At 26.3% G+C, this 21666-nt stretch overlaps 1 protein-coding gene across 1 annotated transcript; it reads right to left on the reverse strand.

The window, feature by feature from the left end:
• Nucleotides 1–241: 241 nt before the first annotated feature.
• Nucleotides 242–21249, reverse strand: LOC113367843 (PDF receptor-like). The gene is made up of 4 exons (XM_026609420.1): nucleotides 21159–21249; nucleotides 18645–18761; nucleotides 3452–3624; nucleotides 242–376 (listed from the first exon to the last, which is right to left on the reverse strand). The coding sequence occupies exons 1-4, from the start codon at nucleotides 21247–21249 to the stop codon at nucleotides 242–244; spliced, it is 516 nt and encodes a 171-aa protein (XP_026465205.1).
• Nucleotides 21250–21666: the final 417 nt, after the last annotated feature.

A 21666-nucleotide genomic window follows, 5' to 3' on the forward strand; every position in this document is an offset into this window, starting at 1 on the left:
GTAAGTACAAAGTTCCTTCGTTACTACTTTGTGATTATGTAAATACGAAACTTCGTTAATAGTTTCTAGGAACGTTCTCAAGTAACCCGATAACATGCAGAAAAGTCAATGTAAGGGTAATAAATATTTATTTACCACTAAATGTTTAAGAAACCTATATATATATATATATATATATATATATATAATATGTAGATATAATTTTTTTCTTACCGTGTTATCGATGCCATGTAGGGCTCCTTCAGAATTCGAAGAACCCACTTTCAGCCCCCGCACTATGGCCTGGTCCAAATATAAAACTAATCGAACCAAAACTTGTGTGACCATGGCCGAAAAAAGGTTTTTGTGGATTCTGGTCCTGTTGTTTCTTAAACCCCTGTAATAAAATTATATATATAAAATAAATTGTCTATAAGCCAACATGTCTTCTCTTTTAATTTTTGATTTAAAATTTTTAGTTACGGATTGATTTTTTATTTCTTATAATTTTTAAAATGTTTTTTTAAAGCTTATTTTAGTGTTCTAAGTATTTATTTTTGTCCTGGTTGGATTGCTGAATGATGACACAGATCAGGTATCGAAACGTTTCATTAATGAAGAATGTTTTTCTTTTAGCTCTTTTTTTATTCGATGCATAGGCTGCTTACTATTTGAAATGTATATTATAAATAAATATTCTATAATATTACATTTTGTTCCAAAATACAAAACTATTTTTTGTACTTATATCCTGTACATATGCTTATAGTTTTTCTTAACTACACAGTTTTGTTCTTTACAGAAAAACATTAGTATTTTATTGTTTATTCTCCTAGATTTTATTTTAATAAAAAAAACATAATAGCATGTTATAAAATATTTGTATAACCATAAAATTTCAATTTATATTACATATATAATATTGTAGTATGAATATGGAAATGAGAATGCATCTATTTGACATAAACTTTGAAAGTATTCCATTTATTTCCGCGAAACCGATTCCATTTCAACATTGAAAAGGATTCCTTGAAATTGAAATGCACTTTCATGCATTTGTTTGCATCAGAATGATATATATATATATATTTATATATATATATATATATATACATATATATATACATATATATATATATATAATAGATACAAATCTTTTTTTTTCCTTTAATTTAATTAGCTTCGCAAAATGGTTAAAAATGTAAAAAGAATATAAATTTAGGTCCTTCAAATCTTATCCTTCATATTTCAATAAAAGCATAATTAAAAACAGATGAGATCCATAACAAATCATCATCATAATATTTAAGGATTTATTCAAGTAATATTTAAATATTTGTATTTATAAATATATAATCGTGTATCATAATTTCTTTTAATTCTTCAAATCATTATTTATCACTTTTTAATAAAAATAAGTACATCATTTATTTTCCATAAAAAAGTTAATTTTTAGTATTTTTTTTACCGTTTTAAAATAAAAAACTCACAAAAATAAAATTACATATTCAATTTGATCGAAGTTGATTGTAACGATTGTACTGTTTCTTGTATTGGGAGAAGTTTCATACTTTTGATTCAAATAATTCAAAATAATTTTTTGGAACAAATGATATTTTTCTTTAATTTTTCGAATGATAAATTTATGTTTTTGCCCAAAAATTTGATTTGCTAATTTTATATTTTCGCGATGTTTCAAGTCATCTTGAATCGAATGAGACCAACATTTGGAAAAAAGATACTTATAAAAGACATAGAAATGAATATATTGATTTCTCATTGAGTCGATTTTTTAGTGCAAAATGCCACTTACAACTAGTTACAAATCGAAAATAAAATTACATTCTCAATTTGATCAAAGTCGATTGTAACGATTGTACTGTTTCTTATATTGGGAGAAGTTTCATACTTTTAATTCAAATAATCCAAAATAATTTTTTGGAATATATGATATTTTTTTTTAAATTTACTGAATCATTAGTTTATGTTTACGTCCAAAAATCTGATTTGCTAAATTTGTCTCCTCGACGTTTTAAGTCATTCTGAATCGAATGAGACCAAATTTGGAAAAAGATACTTACAAATAAATATATTGATTTTTTATTTAATTCAAGGCAAAATGCCATATACAACTAGTTATAAATCTCCCTATGTTTATGTATAACCCTATTATACTTATACAATTTATTTTAGGGTCTATTTTATTTATTAATTTTATTTTTATTATTATTTGCTTATATTTTATATTAATTCATCATACTACGGATATCATTTTAATGTAAATTCTACCTTTGCACTCTTATTTATTTAAATTTATGTAAATATTTATTATTATTGCTAGATGTTAAATTATTTAATCGAAAAAAAACTGTGTTGATAAACGAAGTTTATTTTTATCAAAACATTTTTGACCATTCAGATAAAATATTTTTTTCCACTTTTTATACCTGACACAACTTTTTTCTCTTCATTGGAATTTGTAAGGGATTTGGTTTTCACATAATTTGCAATGAAGAATTAAATATATTTTTTTATCAAAAATGCTTTGAATTTAACATTTTTTAATACTTACACGTTTTTCGAATAGTAATTCAAATTATGTGAAAAATGTTATATATTTTTGTTACCATTTTACAAGTATGTATATTATTACAAAAAAATTGGAAAAACGTTTTCTACCTATTTTGTAATTCTTTGCAATTATTTTAAAACTGCATATTGATTACACATAAGTATTGAATTGTATGAATAAGAATATGTTTATTATTAAATTATGCATGTATATATATATATATATATATATATATATAATTTTTACCTGAAATGACAAAAAATTCCTAAAGATATCAAAAGAGCTGCCAAAGAAATCGTAAATCCTACAATTTCCAAAATTCTTGTATTACTTGCTATTGCTAACTTTTCCTAAAAATAAAATATAAAACTATAAATAGTACATCTGGTTAATATAAAAATTAATATAATTAAAAAATATTTTCGAGTATTAATTATTTAATTAATATTTATTATTTATTTATATAAATTAATTTTTTACTGTTTTCTTATTATGAACACAATATCATTTAGTTGTTATTATATTGATTTAAAATAAAATAATACAACTATTAACAATCCTAACATAAACTTTGATAAAAATAATTTAATTAATAAATTAGGAACATTAATATTGTCTAAAAATTATAGTTACAAATTAAAAAGTTACAGTTATAAATTGTCTAAAAATATTGTAAATTGTCTAAAAATGTTATGAGATGTCTGAAAATGTTGTAAGATGTCTGCAAATGTTGTAAATTGTATAAAAATGTTATAAATTGACTGACAGTGTTGTAAAATATCTGAAATCGTTGTATATTATATAAAAATGTTGTGAGATGTCTGAAAATAATATATAGTTTCTAAAAATGTCGTAAATTGTCTGAAAAAGTGTAAATTGTCTTTTTATTTTATTTTTTACCTCTACGGATGTTCCCAATTTTCTCCAAATGTCTCTAACTTCTGGCATGTAACATTCGGAATAATTTGTCCATCCTCTCGGATTTGATGAAAAATTTCCGCTTGAGAAATTTCCACCAGCCGTCGGTCTACCCGCCCATTTGCCTTCGGGGGTGCAAAATCTCGTAGCAAATTCTAAATGAACATAAAAAGAAATACATGAATTATGATACAAAGCGAAATAAATAGTTGTCCAATAATAATAATGTCCAAAATCTCGTAGCGAATTCTAAAAAAATATAAAAACAGATAAATTAATTATGAAACAAAGCGAAATAAATAGTTGTCTTATGTATATTATAAATTCACTAATTTCTTGATTGTTTGACTGCTTGACATCGGGTTGTCCGTGCAAAGTAATGAATATAATTCTAACTACGATGAATACCATCTACTGAATTTTTTTTCTGAATATTGATAACTAACTAAAATCTGAATAAAATCAAAATTTAAACAAAAATGATATTTCACCTAAGAGATGTTAAATGAGTAATTTAGAATTTACTGCGTTTATAATTATTTTGTTTTCTTCAGATTTAAATAAATACTTTATTAAAATATGAATATTTACTCTTCTTAATTATAAAAATGTTGTTATGTAACATGTACACATAATTTCTTCATTCATATGCACCCTTAGGATTTTGAATGTAATTTTATTCATAAATTTTTAGAGAGAAAATATGTATTTATGGCATGGATACTTTGCTTATATGTGTTTGCTTATACATATATATGTATATATATATATATATATATATATATATATATATATATTCAATAGATAAGTCCTGGATTTTTTCAATATATTGATTGTTTCTTTTCCGAACAGTAAATCCAATAAAAAAAAACAATTTGTTTTTTGAAGATGTTTAATACGACGTTTCGGAACTAGGTACGTTCCATCATCAGGTTTATTCTGTCAAATACAATGTTTTTTAAAAATATTGATTAACATTAATTAACGATGGTCAATACAGATTAATTAGAAAAAAAATTTTATAAAGGAATGGATTATGTACCGGGGTAAAGAGTAATAAGAATTAACTAAAAAAGGTTTTTATATAAAATTGAGAAGCAAAAATTATTTACCTGTAATAATTTATATATCCATATCACTAATATTTTTTTGTTAAAAACACTCGATTTTTTTGGAAGATATTTGTAGATGTTACGACTACACAAGACTTAAACACACTGATATGGATTTCTGTCTGCCAGATGTAAATATATATATATATATATATATATATATATATATATATATATAAGCTCTTAAAAAAAATATATTTAATTTTACAAACAATGAATATAAAGCTTTTTGGCTGTCTGTTTGGTAAGGAAAAAATTCGAAGTGTATTTTTCCTAAAAAATCTTAAATTTTTTTGCAATTAATTTTAGTGATCTTGTACCATTTCTTCAAATTTTGAATTTTCTAACGATTCTATATATTTAAAAAACTAGTGGGGTGGGTGGCATCGTACCTTAAGGCAAATTGCTGGCACTTCCCGTACCGTAACGAAATGTTCGAGGAATACTGAATGTTTTCAAATAAATTATTATAAATATTGTAACATTGTCTAATATTTATAAGTATTATATAAACTGAATTGCAAAGTTGAAATTATTTGTTTAAAGTATATTTGAACTATAGTCAGAATTAAAAATAAAATCTGAATTATTTTCGATATACAAAGAATTTAAAAAAAAAAAAAAATGAAACAATTTTTTTTTCCAAAATCAATTATTTTATTAAGACAAACAGAAAGTTCTTTGATTCATTCAAATCGGACGCTTAGTTCTCTCAAAAACGGCCATTTTTTACATATTTAGCTCCGTATCTTCGAAATGGCTGGGCCTACCTTGGCCAAAAACTAATTAACACTTCTCCCAATCATTACTAATTGAATGTTTTTTAGATCATTCAAATCGGATACTCCGTTCTCTCAAAAACTCGATTTCGATTTTCTGCACTCTTTGCTCCGTTTCCCCGAAACGGCTGGACCTGCCTTTACCAAAAGCTAATCAGCTTTCCCCTATCGATAGGAATCGAATGTTTTTTGAACTATTCAAATCGGTTGATCCGTGCGCCCGAAAACGTGACTGAAAATTTGTATCCATACATACATACATACATACACACACACACACACACACACACACACATCCATTTTTTCTGAGGTATGCCAAAATGTTCAGAAACCTTCAAAACGTAATGTAAAAATTTTCAATTCCGATTTTCGGCCCATTACAATAACTTACCCTACGGGAAGTTAAAACTAATTTATATAAAATATTATCGTGATAAGTTATGTATCTTGTAAAATATCATTTTACAGGTTTGAAATTATAATTTTTTATAAGAATAAGCACTTTGGTTAATGTAACTTTGATTCGGTGATGACCCTATAAAATTTTTAATGAATTATTATAAAATAGGATTTTTATTTACAACTAAAAATTATGTCGTTCCAGAATGAATTTTTGTGTAAAATGTTGTTTACATAAATTTCTACAATCATAAATAATTAATTTAAAAATGCCATAAAGTAAACGTACGTATATTGATTGCATTTGTATAAATATATAATTCGATGTTTGCTTTGCAATTTTATGGTTTTAAATAATTAATTATATGCGCCTAATTTTACAAATGATTTCCTTTTATTAGGCAACACATTATTCGAACACAATTGTGCATATTTAATATAGATTTAAAACGTTTTGTGTACTTTGTAAAAATTACAACTATTGCAGTGAGTTTTTACATGACCAGAAAGTTAATATAAACGACATTGGGTTTTAGTTTATTGATTAAATCAAAGAATTTATATCAAATTGATTTAATCAAAACGACATTAATTTATTGATTAAATCAAAAGTCTTGCTTGGTTTTGTTGATGTCGAAAATACATTTTTGACAAAACTTTGTGAAACTTTAAAAAAAATCAGAAATGATATGCATGGCCATAAGCACAATCATAATTAATTTTGATTAATTTTTTTTGGAATATTCACTGATTACATAAATAGCATGATCTTAAAATTTGTGAATTCTCTTATTATTATATGAAATATCAAATGTATAAATTTAGCAAAACTTTTTTTTAACTAAACTTTTATAAAAGCACATGATATCTGTCACAGCTTGAAATTAAAAAGTGCGAAATCATACTTTTCGCTCGGAAAACTAAATTTTAGTTGGTGGTTTCAGAAAGTTTAGAAACTTTTACTGAATTTTAATTAGTGTCAGCATAAAGTTCACACATTCTATTATTATTGCACAAAATATCAAACGTATAAATTTATCAAAACATTTTTAAAAAATCAAAAAACTTTGAAAAAAACACACGCTCGAGACATATCTTTCACGAGGAAAGCACTCCTTTAATTATTATTTTTGAAGAATTTGAAAACTGACTACTTTTTAAATAATACCATATTGAAATATATTTATTCCATTATTATTGGAAAAAATATCAAATGGATTAATTCGGTAGAACATTTTTAAAAATTAAAAAACTTTGAAAAAAGCACACGTTTGACACATATCTCCTACTAAGAAAGCACTCCTTTAATGATTATTTATAAAATATTTTTGAAAAATTTGAGAACAATAATGAATTTTTAAGAAGTGGCACCGCAAAGTACATTTTTTCTATTATTAGTACAAAAAATATAAAGCGATTAAAATTAATAGAACATTTTTAAAAAAATAAGAAACTTCAAAAAGCCTACACTACAAATTTTAGTATGAACTTTAACACGTGTAAGAACTCATCGTACTCTGCGCTCGGAACATATAAATTTCAATTAATTTTTACAAAAGTTTGAGAACTTTAATTAATTTTCAAACTATGCCACCATAAAGTTTACAACTTATCTTGTCATTACATAAAACATCAAGCGGATAAAGTTAGTAGAACATCTTTAAAAAATTAATAAGCCTTACGTCTGTCATCAAAATCTGAGCTGCATCCTTTGCAAGGAAAACCAAACATTTAATAATTATTTCCGGAATTTTTAAGTACTTTGTCAAAATTGTAGTAATTGCATTTTAAAGTTTATGAACTATACTTTTGAGGCATAAAATGTCATTTTAATAAATTTGATAGAACATTTTCGAAAAATTCAAAAAACTTCATAAAGCACACGCAATCTGATGACACCTTTTGCGAGCACTACAGGTTTATTTTATTATTTTTGGAAAATTTGAGTACAATGATTAATTTTTAAGTTATGTCATCTTAAAGTGCATTAATTTTATCATTTTTACACAAAATATCAAACGTATAAATTGAGTGAAACATTTTTAAAAAAATAAAAAACTTCAGAAGCATACGCATTATACAAGTGCCTAGCACGTGTAAGAACTTATACTCTGCGCTCGGGGCATAACAATTTCAATTGATCTTTTAAAAAAATTTGTGAACCTCAACTAATTTCTGAATAATTCCAATTTATAAAGTGTTTTATTGTTACGCAAAAAAATCAAACAAATCACTTGAGTAGAACATATTTTAAAAAAATTTACTAACTTTAATAAGCGGATAATGAAATTTTAATTAATATTTTCCGAATGTTTGAGTGAACAGAATTGCAATTAATTGTATTTCAAAGGGCATGAACTGTATTTTTTTACATAAAATGTCATTCAAATAAATTCAATAGAACATTTTTGAAAAATTAAAAAACTTCATAAAGCAGCGCATGCAATCTGATACGAGTGCTGTGCTGTAATAAACAACTTTTGAAATAAAAATTTATGAAATTTGTAGTATTTAAAATAAATTAATAATTTTTGTTCTAAAGTATATGAAATGTATTATTTTTGTATGAAATATCAAACGTTTAGTAAAACATTTTTAAAACCATATGCATTCTGCTACGATTTGAGCAACAACCTTTGCGCTGAAAACAATTTTAATATATGTTTTTACAAAGTTTGTGAATTTTAACACATTTTAGAGTAATGTTATATTAAAGTATATAACTTGTATTATTTTCATGTAAAATATCAATCAAAAATATTCAGTACAACATTTTTAAAAAATTAACAAACTTAAAACATTCAAATGCACTGTGCCTAGACTTGTGCCTAGACTTGAGCTTTTCATGGGGCAATACAATTTTATTTAATATTTTTGAAAAAAATTAAGAACAGTTGCAAATTTTTTAATCAATGCTGTCATAAAAAGCATGTTTTGAAATATTTTAAACACAATTTTAACAGGATAAATTTAACAGAACATTTTAAAAAAATTAACAAACTTAAAAAAGCACAACCATGTTTAATAAGAATTGCAAGCTTTCAGTTTTTATTATATATTTTTGGAAACTCTAAATATTTTCTAAATAGTTTTGTTCTAAAGTACAATATTTTAGTGACTAATTTTAGTAATACATTAATAAACCATAATTTTCTAAATATAAAATAATTTATAGTAGTTCTTGCTTTTGCCAGAAAATACATATTACATGTGACCGAATATGAAATTATTATTTTATAAATATTTTTTGAATGTTCTGGCTTTTATTCTGAATTTAAAATAATGCTATCTTGAAATGCATAAATTCTATTAATAATACACAAAATATCTAACATATAAATTTAGTAGAACATTTTTAAAAAATTAGAAAATTTTGGAAAAAAGCACATGCTTTCTGACACAGTTCGAGATCTATCTTTTACGACTCTTTGCACTCTTTTAATTATTATTCTTGGAAAGTTTGAGAACCGTGACAAATTTTTTAACCAATGTCACAGTAAAGTAATTGTCACAGTAAAAAATATTTTGAGGACATCCAGGCACTTTTACTGAATAATTCTTGATGTAATCTTAAAGTTCACTTATTCTATTATTAAGGCACAAAATATCAAACGTATAAATCAAGTAGAATATTTAAAAAAAAATATGAACATTTTGTTTATCATTACACTGTCATCTATGCACTGTACTGACTGAGCCACATCTCTCGCATGGGAAATAAAATTTTATAAAATATTTTTGGGATGTTAAGGCTTTTCTACTGAATTTTAAATAACGCCATCTTAAAGTTTACGCATTCTAATAATAACATAAAAAATATCAAACAAATAAATATATCAGAACATTTTTAAAAAATTAAAAAACTTCATATAACGCACACGCGTTATTTCGCACTCTCATAGAACCACGCGCGAGGTTTTTACAAACAACTTTTAAATTAAAAATATGACTTTTTTTAAAAAAAGGCGCGCTTCCGAATTTATTCATAATCCCGGATTCTAATATTGCAAAATATATTAAATCAAAATTGTGCATGTAGTAAGCTTTACATGTAAATAATAATATTCTGATACCCTTACATAATAATCGTTTTAATCACAAATTGCATTAGTCGCTCTTTTGATGTGTTATATAACAGCCTAGCAATTTGTAATCCGATATTATGTACAACCGATTGGTTAGAAGCTTTTGTACAATGTAGTTATATTAACTACTATATAACTATAACTATATAGTCAAAGAGATTTGCGAAACGCTTTGATTTTAAAGTCGTTCTGCAAACACATGGACGAGATGACTTAGAAGGACATTATTATGAATTATATATGGATTATGTAATATTAAATTTAGTAATAGTATGTACACGAGCTGAGTGTTTAATTGTTGTTAATAAACCAAACTTTTATATTAAAGTTGTTAATACAAATGCCACGCGCCGGAGCTTATGAGATTGCGTGTGCTTTATAAAGTTTTTCAATTTTTTAAAAATGTTCTGATGAATTTATGCTTTTTATATTTTGTGTAGCATTGATACAATCGATACACTTCCTAAATAAATCCAGACAATTTCAGAAATTCAAATACACGCGTTTTATTTTCACTAAAATCGCCAAATTTTAATTTAAAAGTTGTTCATAAAAGCCACGCGCGAGGGCTTATCAGATTACAAGTGCTTTATGAAGTTTTTTCTAATTTTTCAAAAATGTTCTGGTAAATTTATACGTTTGATATTTTCTGTATTAATAATACGATTTATAAAGTGTATGGTGAAATTATTTAGAAATATATTAAAGTTTCCAAATATTTACTAAATTATTATTTACCGAACGGAAAGTATGAGTTCGTACGTTTTGATTGCAAAGCAAGTGCTTTTTGGAAGTTTATGAATTTTTTTAAAAATGTTGTACTTCATTTATACGTTTGATATTTTGTGTAATAATAAAAGAATCCATAAACTTTACGATGACATTACCTAAAAATTAATCAAAGCTCTCAAACTTTTCAAAAATAATAATTAAAGGAGTGCTTTCGTCGTAAGAGAAGCGTCTCGAGTTGTGTCAGAATGTTTAAGCTTTTTTCCAAGTTTTGTAATTTTTTAAAAAAAGTTGCACATAATTCACATGTTTGATATTTTGTGTAAAATTATTATAATTTGTAAACTTTAAGATGACATTACTTGTAATTCAGTAAAAATTTTCAGACATTTATTAAATATTTATTAAGTTTTGCTTTCTATGCCAGAATGCAGGTCCATAGAGTGCAATGCTTATTAAAGTTTGTTAATTTTTTCAAAAATATTTTATTTATTTATACGTTTGATATTTTGTGTATAAATATTACAATTCATGAACTTCAAGATGGCATCACTTAAATTTAATTATTCTTTTCAAAATTTCTAAAAATAATAATTAAAATAGTGCTTTTCTTGTAAGAGATACATATTGAACTGTGCCTGAACGTGTGAGCTTTTTTCAATGTTTTTTTTAATTTTTTTAAAAAATGTTCTAAATTTATACATTTGATATTTTGTGTAAAAATAATATAGATCGTGAACTTTAATATGACATTATTTACAATTTATTAAAAATGTCTAAACATATATAAAATATTAAACTTTTGCTTTCCATGTCAGGATTGCAGCTCAGACTGTGTAATGACAGACGTAATGCTTATTAAAGTTTGTTAATTTTTTCAAAAATGTTCTATTTAATTTATACGTTTGATATTTAGGGAATTAAAATTCTTGCACTTTACGTTGACATTGAATAAAATTAATCAAAACTCTCAAACTTTCCAAAAATAACTTTTAACGCAGTACTTTCCTCGTAAGGGATACATCTTGAACTGTGTCAAAATGTATGAGCTTTTTCCAAGGTTTTTTTATTTGTTTAAAAATGTTCTACTAAATTTATACGTTTGATATTTTGTGCAAAAATAATATATATCGTGAACTTTGATATGACATTATTTGCAATTTAATAAAAAAAGTCTAAACATTTATAAAATATTTATTAAAGTTTTGCTTTCCATGCCAGATGCTCCATAGAGTGTAATGCGTATTAAATTTTGTCAATTTTTTCAAAAATGTTCTATTTAATTTATGCGTTTGATATTTTGTGTAATAATAATAGAATTCATAAACTTTAGTAAGACATTCATTAAAAATTAATCAAAGTGCTTTTCTCGTAAAAGATACATTTTGAACAGAATGTGTGGGTTTTTTCGAAGTTTTTTATTTTTTTAAAAATGTTCTACTAAATTTATTCGTTTGATATTTTGTGTATGAATAATAGAATTCATGTATTTTAAGATGGCATTATTTTAAATTCAGAATAAAAGTCAGAACTTTCATAAAATATTTATGAAATAATAATTTCATATTCGGTCGCATGTAATATGTATTTTCTGGCCGAAAGCAAGAACTACTATAAATTATTTTATATTTTGAAAATTATGGTTTATAAATGTTTTACTAAATTTAGTCACTATAATATTGTATTTTATTAGAACACTATTCAGAAGTTCTTTAAAGTATTTAAAATTATATATTAGAAACTTGAAATTCATATAAAACATGGGTGTGTTTTTTAAAGATTATTAATTTTTTAAAAAGTGTTTTGTTGCATTTATTCTGTTGAAATTTTGTTTAATAATATTTCAAAGCTCCTTTAACGATGGCATTGATTAAAAATTTGCCATGGTTTTTAAACATTTTGGAAATATTAATTAAAATTGTATTGTCCCCACAAAAAAGCTCAAGTATTGGCACAGTGCGTTTGCATGTTTTAAGTTTGTTAATTTTTTTAAAATGTTGTACTAAATATTTTTGATTGATATTTTACATGAAAATAATACAAATTATGTGCTTTCATATAACATTAGTTTAAAATTTGTTAAAATTCACAAACTTTGTAAAAAAATACATTAAAATTTTGTTTTCAGCGCAAGGGTTGTTGCTCAAGTAGTGGCAGAATGAATGTGATTTTTAAAGTTCTTATTTTTAAAAAAATGTTTTACTAAATTTATACGCTTGATATTACATATAACAATAAAAGATTTCATATATTTTTAACAAAAATTATTAATACAGAAACATGCTCTTTAATATCACAAATTTCATAAATTTTTAATTCAAAACTTGTTTATGAAAACGTGGAGTGCTCGTATCAGATTGCACACGTTTTATGAAGTTTTTTAATTTTTCATAAATGTTCTATCGAATTTATTTAAATGATATTTGATGTAACAAAAATACAGTTCATAAGCTTTAAAATGCAATAACTTGCAGTACTTTTGAAGTACTCAAACATTCCGAAAACATTAATTAAAACTTTATTTTCCGCATAAAAGCTGCAGTTCAGGGAGTTTAATGGCAGACTTAATGTTTATTAAAGTTTGTTAATTTAAAAAAAATAGTTTTGCTAAATATATCCGCTTGATATTTTAGAAATAAAAATACAATTCCTAAAGTTTTTGATGATGATAATTAAAAATTAGTTCTAGTATCCAAACTTTTGTAAAATATTAATATCCGCTAAACGTTGCATCTCAAATTGTGTATGAATTATTAAAGTTTTTTAATTTTTCAAAAATGTTTTACTAAACCTATTTGCTTGATATTTTGTACAAAAATAACAGAATAAGTGAACTTTATGCTGACACTATTTAAAATTCAGTAAAAGTTTCTAAACTTTCTCAAACTACAAACTAAAATGTAATTTCTCGGGCGAAAATCGTGAGTTCGCACGTTGTGATAGAAAGCTTGTGCTTTTTTAAAAGTTTTTTAATTTTTCAAAAATGTTCTACTAAATGTATCTGATTGATATTTTTTGTAAAAATAATAGAATTCGTGTACTTCGATATTAAATTACTTAAAAATCTCAAATTTGATACAAATATTAATTTCAGTTATATTTACATGCAAAAAGGGGTGTGGGGCAGGCGTGTGCTTTTTTAAAGTTTTTTAATTTTTCAAAAATGTTTTACCAAATTTATACGTTTGACATGTTGTGTAATAATAATACTATATATATGGTTTAAGATGACATTGCCTAAAAATCTGTTGAAGTTTCCAAACTTAACTAAAATTTAAATTTAACTCGTATTTGCCTAACAAAAAATATGTGTTCGCATGGGTTGCATTCAGACTGGATTAAAATACTAACATTTTAGTTTTGGAAAAATGTTTTAGTTAATTTATAAAGATGATTGAATATACATATATATATATATATATATATATATATATATAAATATATATATATATATAAATGTGTGTATATATAATTTCCGATCGAGCCAAATGCATTTCTGCATAAACAAACAGAATCGATGCAGAATCTTTTGGCAATAAACATTTTCCCATATGAACTTGATCATGAAACTTTTACAAAATCCAAAATTAGATAAATTTTCGTGTAAACAGGAAGAAATCCTGTTCTAAAATTAAATTTGAGACATGCTAAATATTTCCATTAATCTATAACGATAATAAATATCAAAATTATCTATTAATTAGTTTAATATTCAAAAATTATACTTGAAAGAAACTTAAATAATAATGCTAGTTTAGATATTAGAATCAAATACTGACGTAGATATTAGAAATAGAATTATTGCAACTTAAAAGCAAAAACTAGTGGTGTATGGCATCGTGCCTTAAGGCAAATTGCTGGAACTTTCTGTACCGTAATGAAATATTCGAGAAACTTTAAACGTTTTCAAATATATTATTACAAATATTGTAACTTTCATTATTTTAGCTATCTTGTTATATCTGAGCAAATCAAATGTAAATCATAAATAAATCAATTTATCTCCAGAACATTAACAATCGTCATTTCGAATTTCGAATTCAATTTCAAAAAAAAAAATAGTTGCCTAATTTGCACAAAATTAAAAAAGTGCTGCCGTCTAAAGTTTAGTCACAGTCTAAACGCATTTTCAAATAATTCTGTGCGACATTTTCACTTATACTGTGTTTAGCTTGGCGGCATTTTCACATTTTCAATAGTTTTCATAAAATTGGAAAAATGCTCCAGTGCATAAGCAGTCTAAACGCACTTGGCTAAACATTTGTACCAGAGTGGCGCTCAGACTGTGCTTAGCCTGGGTAATTTTTTGAATTTTTAATCCAACATTACCAAAATATATTATGGAAAATAAAACAAGATGTAATAATTTTTTATCTTCAAAAGCAATTGTTTTGTCAATACAAGCAGAAAGTTTTTTAGATCATTCAAATCCGATACTCCGTTCTCTCAAAAACTGCTATTTTTTGCACATGCAGCTTCGTATTTCCGTAACGGCTGGACCTGTCTTTGCCAAATAGTAATCACCACTTCTCCCAATCATTACAAATTGAATGTTTTTTAGATCATTCAAATCCAATACTCCGTTCTCTCAAAAACTCGATTTGTATTTTCTGCACTCTTTGCTCTTTATCTCCGTAAGTGCTGAACCTGCCTTTGCCAAAAACTAATCAGCACATCTTTCTATCAATAGGGATCGAATGTTTTTTAAACCATTCAAATCGGTTGATCCGTGCGCCCGAAAACGTGGACGAAAAAGTGCGGACATACAAAACACACACATCCATTAGTTTTCTGAGATATGCCAAAATGTTCAGAAACCTTCCAAACGTCGAGAAATGCAAAAATTTTCATTTTCGATTTTCGGGCCATTACTATAGCTACCTTACGGGAAGTTAATAATATATGAAGAGCCAATTTTCACACATTACTCCAAACTTTTAACAGAAATCCAATATTGCTTATCGGAAGGAAGGAAATTTCTTTTCCAGGAAGGAAATTTCCTTTTCAGGAAGTAATTAACTTCCCGTAGGGCAAGTTATAGTAATCGCAAAAAAATCGAAAATGAAAATTTGTATATATCTTTACGTTTCAGAGGTTTCTGAACATTTTGGCATACCTTAGAAAAAATGGATGTATGTGTGTGTGTGTGTGTGTGTGTGTGTGTGTGTATGTGTGTGTGTATGTATGTATGTATGTGTGTGTATGTATGTGCGGATACAAATTTTCGTCGACGATTTCGGGAACACGGGTCAACCGATTTGAATAATTCAAAAAACATTCGATCCGTATTGATAAGGAGACGTGCTGATTAGTTTTTGGCGAAGGCAGGTCTAGCCGTTCCAAAGATAAGGGGCAAAAAGTGCCGAAAACGGTAGCTCAGTTTTTGAGAGAACGGAGCGTCCGATTTGAATAATTCAAAAAACATTTCACTTGTATTGACAAGATGAAGAATCGATAAAATTTTCATGAAGGTAGGTTTAGCGGATTCGGAGATATGGAGGAAAAAGTAAAAAAATGAGCCATTTGGCGGTCAAAAATGATCATTAGACATATGCTCATAAAATTATCAGATATTTTATAGAGATTTTAACAATAAGTATACAATTTGTTAACATTTCTATGGGTTCCGTACCAATGCTTATGCTTTAGACAGCGACGCGGCGCTTACGCGCTTTATATTTTGTCCCTATGCAGTTAAAGCAGTACGATTGATTGCTTTGAAAAGAAAGTTCAGATCTTCCACAATATGTCAAAATAAAATAAAATTTTTTTTCAAAAAAAAAAAAATTAGAAAAAATTTTTTTTCAAAAAAAAGTAATTTTTTGTCCAATTTATAGTTTCTCAAAAATCTTATTTTTTCAAAGTAATTTTTTTTTCAAAAATGTTAATCGTTTTTAAAAAATAATAATTTTTGGTACGGGAAGTTCCAGCAATTTGCCTTAAGGCACGATGCCTTAATTGCCTTAAGACAGAATTCCACTTACAGCTAGTTTTTCTTTTTAGCGACTTAATCTGCGGAAGTGGATTTGCGGATTTGCGCCCTTTCTACTTCCCTTAATAAAGTATGAATATACCTTGATTGCCTCCAGGTCATCATATTGTCATCTTTGTCTTTAACATGCAAAACGTGACACAGGCAATAATTGATTATTATTTGACATATAAATGACAATAGACAGGGTGCCATGGATAATTGGCAATTAACGTTTAATTAGACTTGCTAAACCTAAATTCTTATTGATTAAGATGATTATTTACCTATATTTAGTACGTAAGACAAAATTGTACTTTTTATGCATATTTTTAACTTCCCGAAGGAGAAGTTTTTGTTTCCATCAAAAAATTCGATTCGCTAATTTTACGTTTTCTCGACGTTACAAGCCATTCTGAATCGAATGAGAACAAATTTGGAAAAAGTATGTGTGTGTGTGTGCGTGTGTGTGAACAGATTTTTGGCCGTAAATCGACATTTTCTCAAAAGCTGCTGGACCGATTTCAAAAATTAACAGGCCATTCGATGTATTTCGATGAGGACTAACGTTTCTGAGTTTTGTGTGACGATCGGCCAAGCCGTTTCTTTGTAATCCGCAGAAAAGTGAAAAATTTTTCGTCCACGTTTTAGCCCGCAATTCTGAACTGATTATGAAAATTCAAAAACCGTTCGAAAGATATTGGTTGGGAATCGTGCTAATTAGTTTTTGATACAGATCGGCCGGGCCTTTTTCTTGTTATAGAGTGTTAAAAAAAAATTCGGCGATTTTCATGATTATTTTTTTGACGGTAGATGCCATAGTCTTCTAGATCATACTAAAATATTACAGCCCTACGACAACTCGTTTAGCTTTAAAAATTCATCAAAGTTTGCAAAAGTTGGTATCGTTTTTTGGCATTCGTCAAAATTAGACCTTTCATCGATGTTTACTCAAAAACGCCTAAACCGATTTCAAAAATTTAAAAGCCATTTGATGTATTTCAATGAGGACTATCGTTTGTCAGTTTTGTGCGACGATCGGCCCAGCCGTTTCTTTGTAATTTGGGAAAAAGTGTTAAACTTTTTGTCCACATTTAAGCTCATTATACCGAACCGATTTTTAAAAATCAAAAACTGTTCGTAAGATATTAGTTGGGACTAAAACTGATTAGTTTTAGGTGGAAATCTACCGAGCTGTTTTCTTGTAATTAACTGTTGAAAAAAAAAAATTAATCCGATTTTCATGGAACTTTTTTCGACGATAATTATCATGGTTTTTTAGAACTTACTAAAATATTACGGCCCTACGACAACTAGTATAATTTCAAAAATGTATCAAAGTTTGAGAAAGTGAGTAGTTTTTTGACGTTGGTTAAAATTAAAATTAGACTATTTACTTGGTATAACGATAAAGTACTTGGTCTTAATGAACATACTAAACAATTAAAGTCCTACGGAAACTGAATAAATTATGAAAATTATTGATTTTTGAATATTTGCTTTAGAAAATACTCCGAGCTAACTCCGAGTTCCTTTTCAATTTTGTATAATAAATCCAGTCGGAATACTTTTAATCACTCATAAATTAATTTATTTATTATTGATTAAGTCGATTATTTACACATATCGGGAAGTTCAGTTAACTTGCCTCAAGGCAAAATACCAATACCAACTAGTTTTATTAACAATCAATAAATTTTAGAATTTTAATTATTTTATTGCACTAAATTAAATATCGCAATATCTAATTTGTGAAAATTAGTATTAAGTCGCAGTATTTCATTTTTTAAGCATAAATATTACGTTTTGTTTAATGTAATAATAATAAAGAAATTAATAATGAAGAGTTGTTAAGGAATGACACCTTTAAAATATTTATATGAAATACCTTTAATATACTTACATGAAATCGCGATGTCTTTTTTCTAATATTTACAAATTAAAGCTTAAAATTTAAGAGAACTTTTTCACAATATTTTTTAAGTAGATTTTTGATCTCAATATTAGAAATTTATACTTGCTGTAGTACTTAATATATAAAATAAAAATCACCATATCTTTCTTCATATTTATAATTAAATTCGTAAATTTTTTACTTACGTGTTGGGTCCAATCCACGTTGGCCCTTGACCAGGGAACATTTTTGTTTGATGCCAGAATTGGCCTTTGTTGGTGGCCAACATAGTAAGGAGTCCCAAGTCCAATTGCAGAACAAACCTGAGAAAAAAAATACAAAAAATAATTTAATTTAAAATGAGAATCTGGACTTAGTTGCAAAAACTATACGATGAGCTTTCCTGTTGAACAGGGTGATAGTGGGTTGAGAGAGATCTTCTCCTTTTGGTCTTTTTGGGTCAATTATTTCGTTTATTTTAAATTGTTGTAATTGCATTTATCAATTTCTAAGAATAAAACACAAAGCCATCGATCATCTCTGTAAAGGAAATGAGTTTATGTCGCCTTTGGAGAAAAGCCCGAAGCCTTTTCTGTTTACATTGCGAGACAGGCGTGATGTTTCTGGGTAAATAAATTGTCAATCATCTAATGTAAACATAAAATGCATGTATGTATACATTAATAAGATACATAAATCTATAACTTAATATATAAGTAGTGGTGTATGGCATTGTGCCTTAAGGCAAATTGCTTGAACTTCCCGTACCGTAACGAAATGTTCGAGGACTATTAAACGTTTTCAAAATAATTATTATAAATAAATACTGTAACATTGTCTAATATTTATTATAAGAATTATATAAACTGAATTGAAATGTTGAAATTATTTGTTTAAAGTATATTAGAACTTCAGTCAGAATTAAAATTAAAATCTGAATTATTTTCGATATAGAAAAGAACATTTTTGGAAAAAAATCAAATATTTTTTATCCAAAATATTTGTTTTGCCAACACAAACAGAATGTTTTTTGGATCATTCAAATCGGATACTCCGTTTTTTCAAAAGTTCGGTTTCTATTTGTTGCACACTTTTCTTCATATCTCCGCAACGGTTGGACCTGCCTTTGCCAAAAACTAATCAACACATTTCCCTATCAATAATAATCGATTGCTTTTTTAATTTTTATCCATACGGGTGAAAACTTTTCCTAAGGTATGCAAAAATTTTCATTTTCGGCTCATTACTATAACTTACCCTATGAAAAGTTAATAAAAATTTTGTATCATGATATTTGTTGCAAAACTGCGACTTATTATGCACTTTAAACATGACTGAGAATTGGCCAATAACTTTTTTTCCATACCTTTAAATGGAAAAGTTCGGGCACAATTGAGATTTTTGTTACAGTTTTTGAACCAATTTCATTTATCTTACATATTTCACATATAGCCCTATGTCACCCTCCTACAACAAACCCTTATTTCTCAATAGTCATATCAGTAATCGAATAATTTTACATACAACAAACCGTATAGTAAACCCAATAAATTGAAAATGACATCTTTCGTGTTTTTAGGTTTCAAAACCTTCTGAATATTTTCGTATACCTTAACAAAAATGGGTGCATGTGTGTGTGTGTATGTATGTAAATGTTTATTCAGTTTTTGAGAGAACGGAGCTTCCGATTTAAATGATTCAAAAAACAAATTTTGTATTGACGAAACAAATTTTTAAAAAGGCAGGTCTAGCGATCTCGGAGATCCATAAAAAAAAGTAAAAACAAATGCCATTTGGCGGACAAAAATGATCATTATACATGTGCATATGAAATTATAAAATATTTTTTAGAGATTTTAATAAGAAGAACAATGCTTTAGAGATCGGCGAGGATCTATGCGCTTCTATATTTCAACTCTAAAACAATTAGTATTAAAAAAAGTTAAAATAATTCAAAAATTTCAAAATTTACAAAAACATTTTTTAAAAAATGTGATTTTTCAAAAAAAAATTTTTCTGTTTTCAAAAAAAAAATAGTTTCTGGAACGGAAAGTTCCAGCAATTTGCCTCAAGGCACGATGCCATGCACCACTAGTTTTATTTTTGATAATGCATTATTGAAAAATACATACAACCCTAAATTTTCATTCTTTTTCTATTACTCCTCTAGTAATTATATTTTGATGCAATATTTTATTTTTGATATTCAAAAATTGCACAAATAAATATTTTTATTCAAATTATGCTTTTTTTAAGTATTCATTCTAATTTTCTTAATTATATGAGATTATTATATTATAATTACAAAGGGTTTAGGATTATCTTTTTCCTAATTGGCTAATTAGTTAATTTTCATGTAATTAGTAAAGTATTTCCTCTTAACAATATAACAAGGATTAATTTTTAATTGGGACAAAAGTCACCTTCTAGGTAAAGTGCTCAGAAATTTAGGGTTAAGAGCCTAGTCAATATATACTAATTAAATTAAGTGTAGGTGGCATTTAGCACTGTTGGAAATTTGCATGAACCATGAGGCCATCTACAAATTGCTACAAAAAACAACTTTAGAATTTAATATAAATGTATCATTTGTATTAGCAGGTAAATTATGCTCGACAGAGGAAGGAGGTTTTTTAATCCTAGTAAAGAGTTTTTTTTTTGTTTTTTATAAATTTAATTTATTTCACATCTCATATACACCTAGTTTACATGATTCTTACCATCTTGTGGAATTATATAATCGTGGTATTGCAAAATGCAATCTTCTGCAGAAGAACTGTCGAAGGATAAAATCACCTCTGTGAAATCCATTTCAGGTCTTTTGTTTTAGAAAATCAGCCCATATCTGAAATGAAAAATTAAACAGGATAAAAAACAAAATTTAAAATTGAAGCCAGTAACAATTTTATATAATTTATAGTTTGTATTAGAAGACAATTTGATGCAAGTTGAAAGTATTCAATATTAATCAATAAGACTTCAGATTTACATAATAACTCAACAATGGAAATTTGAACTTTTGACTAATTCTTGAAGATATTTTCCATTTATAGATTCCAACTTTTAGATGCAGAATGATGCAATTCGCAGATTTCTATAACTTCATATTTATATTAAATTGTAAATATACAACACATTTTTATCTGTACAAACACTATCGAAGTATTTTGTGACGAACTTTTGTAATATAAATTAGCATTAGCTATATTTTTTATGTTTTCAGAAGCA

Source organism: Ctenocephalides felis, unplaced genomic scaffold (assembly GCF_003426905.1).
Source record: "Ctenocephalides felis isolate EL2017-DRISC unplaced genomic scaffold, ASM342690v1 CF-g0.4_SCAFFOLD_01170, whole genome shotgun sequence".
Taxonomy (NCBI): Eukaryota; Metazoa; Arthropoda; class Insecta; order Siphonaptera; family Pulicidae; genus Ctenocephalides; species Ctenocephalides felis.